The 16,716-nt window shown below is 52.3% G+C and overlaps 1 protein-coding gene across 3 annotated transcripts in view; it reads right to left on the reverse strand.

Annotated features, from left to right (window-relative positions):
- Positions 1 to 16,716, reverse strand: part of DFNB31 (deafness, autosomal recessive 31) — a 79,608-nt gene that overhangs the window by 46,565 nt on the left and 16,327 nt on the right. For all 3 annotated transcript variants that reach the window (XM_014952299.1, XM_014952298.1, XM_014952300.1), the window contains exon 2: positions 11,927 to 12,142. In XM_014952299.1, the coding sequence (XP_014807785.1) occupies positions 11,927 to 12,142 (216 nt within the window). The remainder of the gene's footprint in view (positions 1 to 11,926; positions 12,143 to 16,716) is intronic.

A 16,716-nucleotide genomic window follows, 5' to 3' on the forward strand; every position in this document is an offset into this window, starting at 1 on the left:
GCCTCAAGTGGAGCAAGTAATGTTATTTCAAGAGGGATCTGGGCCTCAAGAAAGGAGAGGCAGCTCAGCCAAGGGCTGAGAGATCATTCTGCAGGCTGGAGCTCACCTACAGTGACAGCCAGAGAAGGAACTGCCAGAGCTCTGCTGGGTCCTGCCCTTCTCCTGGCTGTTCTACAGACACCCAGCCTCCACTATTAGCAATTAAAACCATCGAACTAATAAAGCAATCAACGAGTTTCGCTCCAGTTTATGGCAAATCCCCTCAGGGTCCAGCCACAGCTGAAGGCCAGGCTGCTCAAGGCCACTGCACCTCCCCTGGCACCAGCTTCAGGTGACACAGGGTGACAAAGCAGCACCAAAGGGACCCTTCTTCTGTCCCTGTTCTGCAGCTCTCAGAAAGATGAGGAGCCAACCATGTGGGCAAAGAGAGAGGTAGGACACAATGCCCACAAGAGAGTTTGTCCCACCGTGTCCCTTGGCTGGAGAGGGCAGCTCAGTGGGACGGGGGAGACCGTGGGGAACACGAGCTCCATCCCATGGAGCTCAACTCCATGTCTCTGCAAACCGTGTGGGCAAAGGGACACAATGCCCACAGGAGAGTTTGTCTCACCGTGTCCCTTGGCCAGAGAGGGCAGCTCAGTGGGACGGGGGAGACCGTGGGGAACACGAGCTCCATCCCATGGAGCTCAACTCCATGTCTCTGCCCTTCTTCTCTCCAGCGGTGACCAGGAGGGGCCACTCCAGGGACCCCCGGAGAGGGAACAGAGACAAACGACACAGAGGCATGTGCTGGAGCGGGGAAAGACCCCTCAGACCCCCACCAGCCCTGCCACAGTCCCCACAGCAGCCACTGCTCCATGCAGATGGCACCATAGCAGGACACCCCACCCCAGCACCCTGCCTGTCCAAGGCACAGGAGGCACCCAGGCCACCTCCACGCAGCCTTATTATTTCTAATTAATAATGCTAGGACAGATTTGCCATCTCTTCTACCCAGAACACACACCGCAACAGATGCTTAATATTTTCCACAAACCCCTGAAGGGCTGAAGGACCTGAAGCAGCCCCTGGGCAGCTGGTTTTCCCCCCGAAATGCTGGCTCCAGGGCTGATTTTTGCAAGGGAGGACAAAAAGCTCTCAGCCAGCTTCCCATCTGCCTTCTCCCACCCTCTCCTATTCAGAGGGCCTGGCGATATATGGAATTTCAGGGGAGAATTTAGAGCAAAGGAGCCAGCCTGTGTTTAGCTCCCTTGAGGACTCTCAATTTAAAACTGCCCTTTGTTCACTCGCTGCACGACATTTTCTAAATGAATAACTCTGGGGTTTTGTTGGGTCCTTTTTTTTTTTTTGCGCTTTTGTCCCAAGTTTTAAGTCAATTCCGGAGAAAAGCAGACAGCAGGAATAAAAACAAATGAGAAAAGTCAAAATGTGCTTCACACTGATAGACTCTTTGTGAAGGGCTTTATGGTTAAAACTCTTCGTTGCAGTCAAATCAAAAGCTTGCACATTTACCTGGGTGGAAAAGTCATTTCTAGCTTCGAGTCACTAATTAACCTGCCTTTCTAGAGGACGCAACATCACACGGGGAATTCAGAGAGGCTGGTATTGAAAACCCATTTTCTGTCTTGGTGGTGGTGCAGCAGCAGGACAGAAATCAGCAGCAGGAGAGTAATCTACCTAAGGATGATATACTGCAAAATTTCATACTTTAAGAAAGGGATCTGGACAGGCTGGATGGATGGGCCGAGGCCAATGGGATGAGGTTCAACAAGGCCAAGCACCGGGTCCTGCCCTTGGGTCACACCAACCCCATGGAGCACCACAGGATGGGGCAGAGTGGCTGGAGCTGCCCGGCAGAAAAGGACCTGGGGGTGTTGGTCAACTGTTGGCTGAAGATGAGCCAGCAGTGTGCCCAGGTGGCCAAGGAGGACACCAGCATCCTGGCCTGGATGAGGAACAGTGTGGGGAGTAGGACTCGGGAGGTGATGGTCCCCCCGTACTGGGCACTGGGGAGGCCCCACCTCAAGGGCTGGGTCCAGTTCTGGGCCCCTCACCACAAAAAAGACATCGAGGGGCTGGTGCGGGTCCAGAGAAGGGCAACTGAGCTGGGGAGGGGTCTGGAGCACAAGTCTGGTGAGGAGAGGCTGAGGGAGCTGGGGGTGTTCAGCCTGGAGAAAAGGAGGCTGAGGGGAGACCTTCTGGCTCTCTCCAACTCCCTGAAAGGAGGGTGTAGCCAGGGGGGGGTCGGTCTCTTCTCCCAAGGAACAGGCGATGGGACAAGAGGAAATGGCCTCAAGTTGTGCCAGGGGAGGTTCAGATTGGAGATTGGGAAAAATGTTTACATGGAAAGGGTTCTTAAGCCTTGGAATGGGCTGCCCAGGGAAGGGGTTGAGGCCCCATCCCTGGAGGGATTCAAAAGATGGGTTGACATAGCACTTCGAGACATGGCTTAGTGATGGGTTTTTCATTTTTATCAGAGTGAGGTTGATGGTTGGACTGGATGATCTTAAAGGTTCCTTCCAACCCAGACAATGCTATGATTCTATTCTCAGAAACAGATGCCCCCACCAAGGCAGTCTGGACCCCAGCTCCCCCCGCTCCGAAAATGGCTGTACCGGGAAAACCGTGGAGCCAGAACTGTTAGTCCTATCCCTGCTTTAAAGCACACGAAGTGCTGGAAACAATTCTGGGATTGAAGAATTAGAAAGGAAACATGAATAGACCTTCCCACCTCGGGCTGGAGAGGAGAGCTGGGCATTGTACCCACCCAGAGGAGCCTTTGCCTCTCAAAATGAAGGGCAGTTTAACTTTCTCTTTCCATCATTCTGCACACAGAGTGATTAATTTACAGACCATTTCACTGCATTTTTTTTTTTAAAAGCCAGAAAAATACTCAACTTTTCCAATGTCCTTCCATTTCCTCCCCATTTCTCTAACATTCTGTGTTTCCCTCCTACTGTAGCTTCTTCACCACGCCGTGGGCCATACCTTCCAAAAATTCCCCAACGTCGGGATAAATACAAATAGCAGAAACACAGCAAAGTGCACACAATCACTGAGCAAGGTTAAAATAGACCGGTAATGGCAATACTGCATCCCTGAGACTCCCCGGGCAACAAACATACGCACCAGCGCTTCCCCGGAGCAAGCAACGAGAGGGGTGGCTCCGTATAAAGACATTTACATTTCTCTTTAACGCCATCCCAACAGGCTGGTAAGCTGAGAAGCTGCTCTCCCTACCCCGATATCATCAGATGGAGTAAGAGATACTCCCTTCTCCCTATAAACCCGCCACCCTGCTGGTTTGTTTACACACATAGCGGGCAAACCCAGGCTCGGAGAAGCAAAGAGCAACGAATACAGAAGAAATAAGTCTGAAAGACCTTCCCACAAACCCAAGTGGCTTTAAAAAAAATAAAAAAACAACAAAAACACCACCACTAAGCACTACTTAAAAAATACATCGCTGCTGGCAATCCCAGAAAGTTGGGTTGTTGAAGGGCTTAATTGCATTTCTTAATCAACTAATACCTACGCCTCGCCGAATAAAGCCTGCAGACATCACAATAGAAAGGCTGCTGGGGAAAGCGTGGCAGCAGCAGGGGCCAGAGAAATCACTGCTCTCGGAGCCTTGGGCTTATTGCCAGACTGCCAGATTTTGGGAAAAGCTGAGAAATAAGGCGAGCGCTGGCAGGCAGGGGGCTGGGTCTGACGGGAGTGGGGAGCGATGAGGGAGGGAGGGAAGAAGGAAGGAGGAGCGGAGGGAAAGCGGTCGGGAGCCAAACCCGGGGATAAGCCGATTGCCAGGATGAAGCAAAGGCTGAGTCACTCCCTGTTAAGGGCTTAGGGATAAGAGGGGAGACTTTTGCACATTTTTTTCCCCCAAGGGTCTCCTGCCTGTGAGAGGCTGCTTCCAGGGACAGGGCACACCACAGAGATGGCACTGGGTGGCTGCTCCTGATGCCAACCCCAGTGAGGGCACCTCTCCCATGCCACAAGCCCAGGTTTATAGGGTGGGAGGGAGATGGTGGGGTGACAGGGAAGCATAACCCAAGCTGTGCTTTCCAAAGAGGGAGCTCAACATGTCCACTGCTGCCAGGCTGTCATTTCCAGTGGTTCCCATCACTGTGACTTCTAAGTGACTATGACCACAGCTGATTCTGGGCCCCACTGGGAGTGAGAGGCTGCTTCCAGGGACAGGGCACACCATGGAGATGGCACTGGGTGGCTGCTTCTGATGCCAACCCCAGTGAGGGCACCTCTCCCGTGCCATAAGGGTGGGAGGGAGCTGGTGGGGTGACAGGGAAGCACAACCCAAGCTGTGCTTTCCAAAGAGGGAGCTCAACATGTCCACTGCTGCCAGGCTGTCATTTCCAGCGATTCCCACCACTGTGACTTCTAAGTGACTACGATCACAACTGATTCTGGGCCCCACTGGGAACAAATCCTCCAAACACACCATTTTTTGGACCAAGCCTTCTGCTTGGGCTTTCCCACTCAGGCAAGCAGGTTTGTAGATATATTATTAACACCTCTCTGCAAGTCTTGTCATAGAATCATTAAAGAGTTTAGGTTGGAAGGGACCTTAAAGATGACCCAGTGCCAGCCCCTGCCCTGGGCAGGGACACCTCCCACCACACCAGGTTGCTCCAAGCCCCCTCCAACCTGGCCTTGAACCCCTCCAGGGATGGGGCAGCCACAGCTTCTCTGGGCAACCTGGGCCAGGCTCTCACCACCCTCACACCAAACAAGTTCTTCCCTTTATCTAGTCTAAATCTCCCCTTTTTGTCCTAGAAAAGGGCATTTTGGTTACATTTCCACTTTTATGTGGTCTGAATCTCCCCTCCAGATCTCCCCTTTTTGTCCCAGAAAAGGGCATTTTGGTTACATTTCCACTTTACGTTTCCTCCCTCCTCAATTCTCCCCTGGTTCTGCTGTCAGGGCTGAAGCTGAGAAGCTGTAACATACCTCCAGGGCTAATATCAGGGAAAGCCAGGATCACTCCAAGCTGCTAAATAACACCATCCAAAACCAGAGGCAGGAAGCCAGGCTGAGCAGGAGTGCAGTTATTCTGGGGGGGGGGAAAACCAAAGCCATCCAAGGCAAGGTGACCCCCCGACACGTATTGCCAGGCTCAGGGTGGCACAGAGGCTGCACTGCCCCCACCTCCTCCCTGTGCTGTACCAAGGCTACTCCTGCCCGTAAAACACAGAAGCATTTGGAAGACCAGAGTCACAATTTTAATTTCAATTTCGACACTGAAACATCTGCCGCCTCCTGGAGCAGGAAATGAAAGGGAAAAAAAACCCCAAGCAGAGCCACCATCAGGAAGGCATTTTTTCCAAGTTGATTCTTGCAGAGGACTTCTTTTCTCTGCGTTTATGAAATTACCTGTTGACAGATTCAATTTTACCATTAGAAAAAACACTTTCAGACAAGAATTACTCTGCATCAGAATGATTCAGCACGTGGCTGCGTGAACGGCTGAGGTCTCACCCGTGCCGACAGCTATTTCCACGCCATTACATGCTCCCATACAACAAAAAAACATCACTTCAGGAGGCTCACAGGGCTCATCCTCCCCCTGCTTCCCGAGGAAGCCCCGCTGCCTTATGCCTAGAGACCCTGCAATCACACAAGCACAGCCCAGAGGGACACAGAGCAAGCTCACAACCCGTTAACTGAGGTCCTGGGAGGTGGATCCATCACAGCTGCCTCAACATCAACCCACCTTCCAGGGCAGGCTCTCTGAGGCCACACTGGGGACTTTGCTGCACTGACAGCCACCTCCAAGGGTGTTTAATATTAGTGCAGCTCCAGCACTGCCTCTTGGTACACAACAGGCACGTGTGGGCACTGATTTGCAGACAGGTCCCTGCTGAAGGTGTGTGTCAGGGAAGGGAGCATCTCCCACTGCCAAGGTGACACTCAGAGCAGAGGAACAGGCAGCCAACAACAGAAAAGGTGAGCTGAGGCTTGACCCAGGAGGCGTTTTGGGGGAAATCAGTGGACCAGAAGCTTAATGTGAGCTGGCAATGTGTGCGCAGAAAGCCACCCACATCCTGGGCTGCATCAAATGAAGCAGGGCAAGGGATTCTGCCCCTCTGCTCTGCTCTGGGGAGATCCCACCTGGAGCACTGTGTCCAGCTCTGGAGTCCTCAGCACAAGGAGGACATGGACCTGTTGGAGCGGGTCCAGAGGAGGCCACAGAGATGCTGGGAGGGCTGGAGAACCTCTGCTGTGGGGACAGGCTGAGAGAGTTAGGGGGGCTCAGCCTAGAGAAGAGAAGGCTCCAGGGAGACCTTAGAGCCCCTTCCAGTCCCTCAAGGGGCTCCAGGAAAGCTGGGGAGGGACTCTGGATCAGGGAGGGGAGCCATAGGATGAGGGGGAAGGGTTTTAAGCTGAAAGAGATTGAGATGAGATACAGCAAAGAAATCTTTGCTGTGAGGGTGGTGAGAGCCTGGCCCAGGTTGCCCAGAGAAGCTGTGGCTGCCCCATCCCTGGAGGGGTTCAAGGCCAGGTTGGAGGGGGCTTGGAGCAACCTGGTCTGGTGGGAGGTGTCCCTGCCCAGGGCAGGGGGTGGAACTCAATGATATTTAAGGTCCCTTCCAACCCAAACCATTCTGTAGAATCATAAGTCTGCAGGAATGGTGCTACAGACAGCGCAAGGTAGAAGGATGCCTTTTATCCCCAGGGAACTGGGGGACCAGTGGCTCATGTCACATACTCCAGTCACCACAGAAAGCCTACGGGCAAGTGGGGAGCTGAGCACAGACCCCTGAGCGGCCTGGAGAAGCTTCTAGCTGTAAAGAAAAGCAAAACCCAGCAAGGTCAGAGCAAGCAACCGGTGAGAGACATGGGGAGCTGTATCGCTTCTCACTGAAAATGTCATTATAATCTAATAGAAAGAAATCCTTCCTTATCTCTCCTGCATCTTTTATCCTTCATGCTCAAGTAGTCACCATTAGCGTTGCAAACATTCAAGCCAATGTTATCACAGATGTATTTTTTTTTCTTTTTGTATTTTATTATAATAATTCTAACTACTTTTGAATACAGAACTGCCTGAAGGCAAGTCAGCACTCTCTTCTTGACGTATATTTTCTTTCTTCCAAAAGCTTAAAGGAATAAGCAGCTCCCCTGGCAATAAGCACATCAGAGCAAGGATTCAGCTGATGAAATGGCGTTTCTTGGGGAATTACCAGTCCGACATTTGCAGAGCATTTTGCACAATTCATCTTCTTCCCAGCTCAAGAGAACCTGGCAGTTTTTGCTGGCTGGCAGTTTCCAAAACACTTTTAATGAAATAAGGTGTTAATCCCAGAAGTACATCAGCGACAACTCACACCACAAATGGTCCTTGATGTGGTGAAAACAAGTCTACAGAACTTAAGCCTGACCATAAAAATCAAACAGGTGGGAAGCAGAAGGTGAGTGCTGGAAGCAGGTCCCATCTGCCCAGCAAGAAGGCTACCTCCTCTGTTGGGATGGGGCTGGGGGACTGTGACCTGCTGCTGTGTCTGTCCTGGAGACAGATGGCTCCAAGAACGTTTCACCAGAGCTTTGCACTAGTGCAAGCCCTTCGTTTCACGCTTATTACTGACCACCATCACTGGCTACTTCACCTACAGGGAAGACAGGCACAGGGCTCTGGAGAAACACTGGATTCACTGATGACAACTAAAGGGAAGGCTGCCCTTACTGCAGGAAACTCATAATAGCAGACTTGGGAAATAAGGCCACCTCTTGAACCTGCCAGAGACAACACAGATATGGGAAGTGTAAAGATTTGCAATAATTTGCACAACCACAGGTCTGTACGTGCCAGCACCTCCTCCATCTTCCATTCCCTTTAATTCTCACATCCCCTCTCGTGAGATAACATTCGTGTTAGGTCAGGTCTACACAGAATAACTGCTCCAGACCTTGTCCTTCACTTCCTGCTCATCCGCACAGAACAGCCTCTGGCCTAAGCGTGCTGCAAGCTGGATTTTGGCCCAGAACCACTAACTGGAACAGAATAATCAAAGCAAAGCCAGCAGACAGCTGACAATCCACCAGTAACTTCCCAAAGCCCCATAATGGCTTCTTCCACAGCTGACAGCAGAGGAATCCCAGTGTCCACACAAAAACATGACAGAAAGCCAAGGGCAAGGAATGGGCCAGCCCGAGGCCTGCAACGCCAGCTGCCTCCTGCTGCAGCAAAGCCACCCAAGGAGCCCAGAGTGACCCGTCAGCCCAAAGCCCCACCACCCTGGCTGCACCCCAGTCCAACCCGTCTGCTCCACACCTCCATCCCACCACCACAGCACCCGTGCCAGATCCCTCCTCCGCCAGACGGATCGCTTACACTATCACACACACACACGCCAAGAGCGGCGGTTTCCATTTCAAGCCTTTTGATAACGAATGCTTCTGCCTACAGATAAGCAAACCTGTTAAACTACAAACCCCATCCTTTCAGGCATCAGAAGAGATGTGCCCGGAGCCAGAGAGGGATCTCTCTGTTGCCTGATGGATGTAGGATGCCTCCACCAACCTTCAATTTAACCTTGCAAAAGCTGGAAATACCACCTTAACTCCAGTAGCCTTGTAGGTTTATGAGCTGCAGCAAGGCATTAACAAACTTCTTTCCCAAGCAGTGCCTGTTTGAAAGCTTTTGCATATGTATTCCAGGACATCCAGATCGATTAGAAATAGGAGAGAGAGGGCTGGGGGCAGCGGGGGGGAGGGAAATAACCAACTAATCCCCAGCCCTTCCCTCGGAATGTAAAACCATCCAGAAATCAAATAGCCCTGGGGAGCACCCGTCAATTCCGGTTGACTGGGCTGAATTAACCAGGGATACGTTGCATTTATTTGCATGATATTTGTGAAGAGAATAACCTCACTTTCAACAGTTAAATATATAAATATATCTATGCAGACAAATTAAAAAAAAAAAAAAAAGAAAAAAAACTAGAGGCAGGCTGTTCCTGTGTTCTGGGATGTGTTTTCATCTCTGGATGGTGCCGGGTAAGTCAGGACACAGCCACTCAGCTAATCCATGCCCCGAAGCACGTGTTCAGACAAATGACACGGGCAGTAACACCAAATAACCCCTCCCAAAGCTGCCGCCCAGCTCAGGCTCTCCTGACTGCCAGCCAGCCCTTCCTCACCCTGGGGCTCCTCTTTCACCATCACCTGGCAAAAGCAAGGCACCTCCGGATACAGAAGCATCTGGGTGGCCTTGGTCATTTAGAAGTTGTCACATCCACTGATTTTCCTTTTTTCGGTCTTACAGATGGGAATTCAGGAGTGGAGGTTATTGCATCCACACCATGCCTTGCACATCAACACCAATGAGGAGGAGTTGGGTTTGGAGGCAGGCTCAGGGCACTGCAAGGACTGGAGGGGTCGGGGTGCTCTTCTGAGCAACCTCAGGTCCCACCAGTGCTAATGGCTACCCTTCTGAGCCACTGGGCCAGCAGGCTAGGGAGAAAGGTGTATCATCCTTGTGGCCAGCAAGGATGGAGGACCATTAAAAGGACAAGGAGAAGGTCTCCAGGCAGCACTGAGAGCTGCGCTAGAGCAGGGCAGGAGGCACACAGGAATGACACAAGAAGTCTGGGGTAGCAGAGGAAGCCAAGGGCCACGAGCAGAGCTGTGTGGGGATCCCAGCACTGGGACAACACACAGCTGACAGATTGCTAGACATGCAGTGCAGGGCCAGCGTGGCAGGATGGGACCAGCAGAGTGACCAATGTCACCACTGACACGTCAGAGAGGAGTAGTGCCAGGATAAGGTTGAGTATTGCCTGTTCTCCTGATGCCAACGCTGCCTTCTGCATCACATCTTCACACGCCCATTTTTGTGAGCTTCAAATATTTTTCCTGCAACTGTCACTAACTCTTCCCAGGTTAACAGAGGGGTCTTCACCCCCCGGCCCCAGGGTCAAAGCACGATCCTCCACTACAAGAAGTCAAAGGTGTGACGCAGCACCAAGGAATGGAAGAACAAGCTCAGATTTTGGAAGAGCCAGGCAGAGTGAGAGCTTCTTCACCACTCATCACACCAGGTTAAAAGGTCCTGGAGCCAGCAAGCCACAAGCTGGTAGCACCATGAAGACTGGGCATCCCACCCAAGGCTGGCACATCTTCCCAGTGCCCTGCAAGTGCAGCACTGATGCAAAGAGGCATCAGTGCCATCAGAGCCACAGCAGCAGAGAAGCACGGCTCAGAACAAAGGTAGCCACTGCTGTGAGCCAAGGTCCTGCAGCCCAGCTCAGCTGGAACGGTGTCACAGAGGGGGACTTGGAGCTGGGACCCCTCACACCTTGGCAGTGAGTGTATCCAACAGCAGCTAAGACCAGCACGGATGGATGCTCTTTGAAGTTTAACGCGGCCTTCATTCAACTTGGCTTCATTCCCTTCCAAAGCAGATTAAGCCATGGTAATTAAAGCTCTTTTTAACTTGCAAAGTTGAGTTGGATTCATTTTCCCCGTCAGGGAGCCAGCCCTGACGAGCTCAGGACCAGGAGCAGCAGAGAGAAAGGTGCTTTGGTGTGATGATGGCTCCATGCAGCAGCTGAGGAGCTCAGAGACAACTAGGACACCTGTAATTGCATCTCCCCAGGGACAGACGGGAAGGGGCTGTCCGGGGCCACGCGAGGCTCAGGCACTGGGCAGGGACACGTACAGCCACAGGCTTCTCAGCATTTCATGTCGACACACAGCAAGGAGTAATGGAATGACGTGCAGAGAGACACCTCCTACCTCCAGCTTCAAAGCGTGGCTGCCTGCTCCATCAAGGTGACACTGGGTGGTAGGGGGTGGGGGACAACAGCAAGGCAGCAGCAGCTGCTTTTCTCTTCTCCTTAAAGTAAAAATAATGGGCTCTTCTCCCTCGTGGCCCACATGAATATTTCATCAGCAAACCGCCTCATCCTCTATTAGATTTTTTTCCCCTCTCTGGCTGAGGTGGGAGGCTGGAGCTTACAGATCCCTCCACAGCCTTTCCAGGCAGAGCTGAGGACATTTTGGGGCATATAATGAAAACACTGGGGACAGCCAGAGTGGTCTCAGGGTAACAGGGTGGAAATACATCAAGGCTCCAAGCAATTTTGTGCCTCTGGGAAGCAAGCACCTCGCTCACCCACATGACAGCCCATGGATGCTGGTGACGCAACACCATGTCCTGCTTGTACAAGACAAAGAGGTTCCTGATCCATCACCACTGAGAGAGCGAGCAGAGTCTGCTGAGATGCAAGGGTGTCTGAGCACCCTTCCTCTCCATCTACAAGTCTCTCAGGCTGTTTGGGCACAGGAAGCATGAGGGAGAAGAAACAGTAAATTCCTGAGATCAGATACTGCAGCTTGAACATATCGTCTGCTGGCTTCACTTATAATAATAGAAGCAGGCAAAAAGTAAGAAAGGAGGAACTAAATTAGATGTGCTGATATGCTTTCCTTTCTGTTAAAGGCCCAAGATCCAGGTCCTCCTGGAGTGGCCAGCACTGGCCACCCCCAGCTCCCCTGGGTACCGTTATAAAAACTATTTTACTCCTTTCCCTGCTCCATCCGTTTTATTTTATAGTGTTTTGGGAAAGAAAAATCGATTTTTTACTTAAACAAAACTGCTCAGAGACCCAAGAAAACCTCACAAAAACAACCGAGGAAAGATCTGAAAGGCAGAAGGAAGGGCAGTAACAGACTCTTGAGATCTGACCCTCCAAATCCACGAGCCCTCCTGCACATAACACCTACCTCAACCTCCCAACGACAGAGGGAAAGCTACAGACCTAGGAAAACCAGGATCTAGTGTATCCTATAGGAGAGATGGGTCATCCCAACACAAGCCAGAATCACACAAATGAAGATCATACAAGGAACAAAGAGGGTGACCAAAGACAGGCCCCCTGGGGCTGTGGCTGCCCCCCTTGCTCACCTTTTTCTCATCTCCCTCTTGCAGGAGCTGGAGGTGGCTCCTCTTCTCGCTGTCCTTGCGGAGGGAGCTGTTCTGGTGGTGTGGCAGGCCCGTCGGAGGGGACACACTGCGGCCCTGAGGGTCCACCCAGGTGTAGATGTGGTTGGTGACATACCCCCCCGGGATGCGCCCCACCGAATGCACAGACAGGTTCAGCTTCTTGCAGCCTTTCAGTACCTGGAAGACAAGGAGAGGAGAGGAAGGGGTTAATGCCCATGGAGGGAGAAGGACAATCATAGAATCGTCTAGGTTGGAAGGGGGGTTAATGCCCATGGAGAGAGAAGGACAATCATACAAGTGTCTAGGTTGGAAGGGACCTTAAAGATCATTTAGTCCAACCATCAACCTAGCTCTGACAAAATAAGAAATAAGCAATTAAAAAAATCACTAAACCATATTCCTGAGGACCATGTCAACCCGTCTTTTGAACACCTCCAGGGATGGTGCCTCAACCCCTTCCCTGGGCAGCCCATTCCAACGCTGGATAACCCTTTCCGTGAAGAAATTTTTCATAAGATCCAATCTAAACCTCCCCTGGTGCAACTTGAGGCCATTTCCCCTTGTCCTATCTCCTGTGACTTGGGAGACGAGACCCACCCCCGCTTCTCTACACCCTCCCTTCAGGTAGTTACAGAGCGCAATAAGGTCTCCCCTCAGCCTCCTCTTCTTCAGACTGAACACCCCCAGCTCCCTCAGCCTCTCCTCATCAGACTTACTCTCCAGACCCCTCACCAACTCCATTGCCCTTCTCTGGACCCGCTCTAGCCCCTCAATGTCTTTTTTGCCATAGGCAAAAATCTGCCATAGGACTCCGGGGTGACATGATTTTGCGCTTCCTTGGTGTTGAAAGAGCTCAAGCTACTCTACAACCACCAACTGAATGACTGAGCCACGTAAAAAGCTAATGAAAGCTGGAGTTATTCTCTTTTCCCCCGAACAGCAACAGTGTTATGGCAGAGCTGCTGCTGCCAACAGAGAAAACGCTCTCCCCGTCAGCCAGGGAAAGAGCAGAGTGAAGGAGAATACGGGGGACAAGGTGGGTAGCGACGTGCCAGGAGGAACCCCACTATGGACAGAACACGAGACTGAGCAGTTTCTGCAGCTTTGGAGAGGAGTGAGAGCAGGAGAGGGATGAATGCTGGTGGAGAGCAGTGCTGCTGGTCCCCACAGCTTGGCCACAAAGCTCCTGATGCCTTCAGGGGACATTGACAACGCTCCCAGAAATTCAGCTTCTCTTGCCATCTCATTACCAGCTGCCTTCCCCAGTCAATTAATGAGTACAATAATTATTAAATATATACTTATATTTAAAACAGTGTGCACAGAGATGACCTTGGGACCCAGATAAGATGATCTGCAATTGCTCCTCTGCTTCTCCAGCTTCCACCGTGAGAATCTGTCATAGGCTTTATACTAAACTTAAATTAACATATAGGAATTCTCCCTGAGGACAAGCTGATCCCCTCTGAGGACTCAGGAACATCAACGTTCTGGGTCTGCTCTCGGAAAGGAAGTGCTTTGGGGTGTTTTTTCCATATATACGTCCTTTTGATGAGCTGCTCCTGCAAGGTCTCCTCTCCCCACTGAGCACAGAAGCTGCCGAGCAAAGCTCGTGACCGAGAAGAACTAATACCGGCAGCTTTTTGGTAAAGAGTAATATAATCAGTAATACTGGGCTGGCTGGATCCCAGGTCTGACCTGGCAACGCTCCTGTCCCTCCCTGCCAGAGCCAGAGAGAACCCAGCTCGCCAATTCCCAGTTCAGCATCTCCATCACATAGAGCTATTTGGCTGCAAATTTGTCACATGCTCCCAAGGTCATCACGTGCCTGGAGAGCTTAAACAAGGACTGCGAAACCAACAGCCCCCATCACAACAACCGCAGAGGGCTTCAACATCCTGGGCTGCCCACTAACCCTGTCCTCTTCTCTCCCTCGGTCCCCAAAACACGTCACCTGGCACCATCTCTTCTTTCCCCATGAACACACGGAGCCCAGTCCAGCCGGCAGACACCACACTCCGGTTTCACTGGCATCAGCCCAAGTCCCACTGGGATGATGGAGCTATTTCTGAGCCAGCTGTCCACCCCAAGGTACCACTCTCAAACGGCCACCATGGCGTAGGGACCCATCCCTGCTTTGGGATGGGCTCAGCTTCCCGACCCAAAGCCCCTTCATCAGCTGCCAGGCAGAAACGATGATCTGAACTCCATGGCAATGAGTTGGGGGTGGCAGGGAGACTTCTCACCTGCCCTAGAGCTACCGGTGCAGAGTGACCCCATGAGATGGGGCACAGCTTCCCCCAGAAACATCCTCCATTCATCCAAACTAGAGCCATCTCTCTTTTAAACCTGCATAACCCCATTTACCTACCGAGGAACCGAGAGAGCAAACGGCACCGGCGAACAAAGTCTCATCTCTGAACGAGGCTGTGACTCCTCATCAAGCACAGGCAAATGATGAGGATAATGAGCGACCTGTTCAACTGCAGGGGGTTACAGTCCTCCCTCTGCCACAGAAATGGCACGTTTTCCTAACTGAGGCTTGCACTCCCACCCTTTTTCCCCTTTCAGTTGAAAGATCAGCCTCTTTCGCACCGACCCTGAGCGTCCCTCACCTCTGTATCTTCATGCGAGGCCCCAAAGCCAGCTGCTGAGTGTCACTGTCATTTAAGAAAGGAGCAAAGAAAAAAAACCTCTGAGCTGAGGCTGGGTCGAGAGCACACAGAGGGCCCTCCATGAGCTGTTCTCTCCCATCTCACTGCAGTCACTGCCACCCGGGTCCCCTCGGGACTGACACAGGGATGCTCTTGCCTCCCTTGCTCAGAGCATCCATCCTGGCAGGGACCAAAGATAACCCTCTGGGGTTTCTACTACAGAGGAGACACCAGGGGCAGGAGAAGTGATCGTGCCATCCACACCGGGCACAGCCTGAGGATGGTGGTCACTGAGGGCTAGCAGCAGGTAGAGCGTTGGCTAATCCCGTCCTGCCTCAGCTAAATGTCATCCCCTGCAAGAGCAGGGACAGCAGCAGAGCCGCTCTCTGAGGAACAGTAAAGTTCTCAGGGATGAGAGACCAGAGATTTACAAGGGACTTTTTATGTCCCCCCTGCAGCTCCCTTGACAAAGCCACCAGGAGATGGGATCTCAGTCAACAGGGAGATGTTTTATGCATGAAGGTGACAGCAGAGAGCCAGCAGGCGAGGAGAGCAGCCGTCTGGCTTCGGGGAGCAGCTGGGCCAGGGCTCCCTGGCAGCATTGGGACAAGAGGGGACAAGAGGAGGGAGGGAAAAGAAGCTGGCAGCATCCATTAGGATGTGGCTGGTGACAGCATGTCCCTGCAGTGGCCAGGCTGGTGACACTCTGCCCTTTATGTATTTATTGAGGCTCCTCGAGGACTCAGGGAGCAGTTTCCTGCCCAGCACAGTGTTTCTCTCCCAACACATCCCCACTGAAAAGCTGATGCAGGACCGTAGTGGTACCACACCAGGGGTGTTCCCTACACTGATGTGCCCTTCACGACACAGCTCTGCTGGCCTCCAAGCCACCTGCATCTTTTGGAGACCTTTTAGATGATCACAGGGAGGACACTGACACCCACAAAGGACTTACAGTACCACTGTGAGGCAGAGTGGGACCATCCATGCAGCTCAGTGATGGTAAACCATAGATACCGACCTCAGTGGCTGGGGATTCCAGTGCCCTGCCCTTGTGCTACATGCTAAACACAGAGTCATGGAATTGTCAGAGTTGGAGATCATCCAGTCCAACTCCCCTGCCAAGTGCTAAACAAAGAATTATGGAATTGTCAGAGTTGGAGAACCTCTAGTCCAACTCCCCTGCCAAAGCAGGGCTGTCCAGAGCACAGCACTCAGGAGCATCCAGGAGGGGCTTGAAGATCTCCAGAGAAGGGGCCTCCAAACCATCCCTGCGCACCCTCTGCCAGGGCTCTGCCACCCTCACCCCAAACAAGTTCTTCCTCACATTGCAGTGGAACTTCCCATCTTCCAGCTTGTGCCCATTGCCCCTCATCCTGTCACTGGGAACCACTGGAAAGAGTCCGGCTCCATCCTCCTTCAGCCCACCCTTTACACACTTGGAAGCATGAAGAAGGTCTCCCCTCAGCCTTCTCTTCTCCAGGCTCAAGAGCCCCAGCTCTCTCAGCCTTTCCTCAGCAGGGAGATGCTCCAATCCCTCCATCATCTCTGGTGCCCTACGCTGGACTCTCTCCAGCAGTTCCCTGTCTCTCTGGAACTGGGGAGCCCAGAACTGGAGGCAGGATTCCAGTTGTGGCCTCCCCAGTGCAGAGCAGAGGGGGACAATGACCTCCCTCCACCTCCTGGCCACACTCTTCCCTACACAGCCCAGGATCCCATTGGCCTCTTGGCCACAAGGACACATTGCTGGCCCATGGAGAGTTTACTGGCCACCAGGACCCCCAGATCCTTCTCCTCAGTGGTGCTTCCCAGAAGATCTACCCCCAACCTGTATTGGGTTACACTCAAAGGGATGGTGCTCACCTCAAGGAACGCAAGTGAGAAAGAGCCAGCAGAAAAGGGACAAGCAAGGCAGGAAACCCCTGGTCCAAGGTAACCCCAGCCCCCGAAAAAGCTGGTGAGAGCCTCTCTCTCAGCACTGTGTCACATCTACTCAATGACACCACCCCTGTGTGACTTTCCACACCTCCTACTGCAGCTCTGACCTGCTTTCCAATGTTCCTTTTTACAGGTCAGGCTACACCTCAGCCCCCATCT

Source organism: Calidris pugnax, unplaced genomic scaffold (genome assembly GCF_001431845.1).
Source record: "Calidris pugnax isolate Ruff unplaced genomic scaffold, ASM143184v1 scaffold135, whole genome shotgun sequence".
Taxonomy (NCBI): Eukaryota; Metazoa; Chordata; class Aves; order Charadriiformes; family Scolopacidae; genus Calidris; species Calidris pugnax.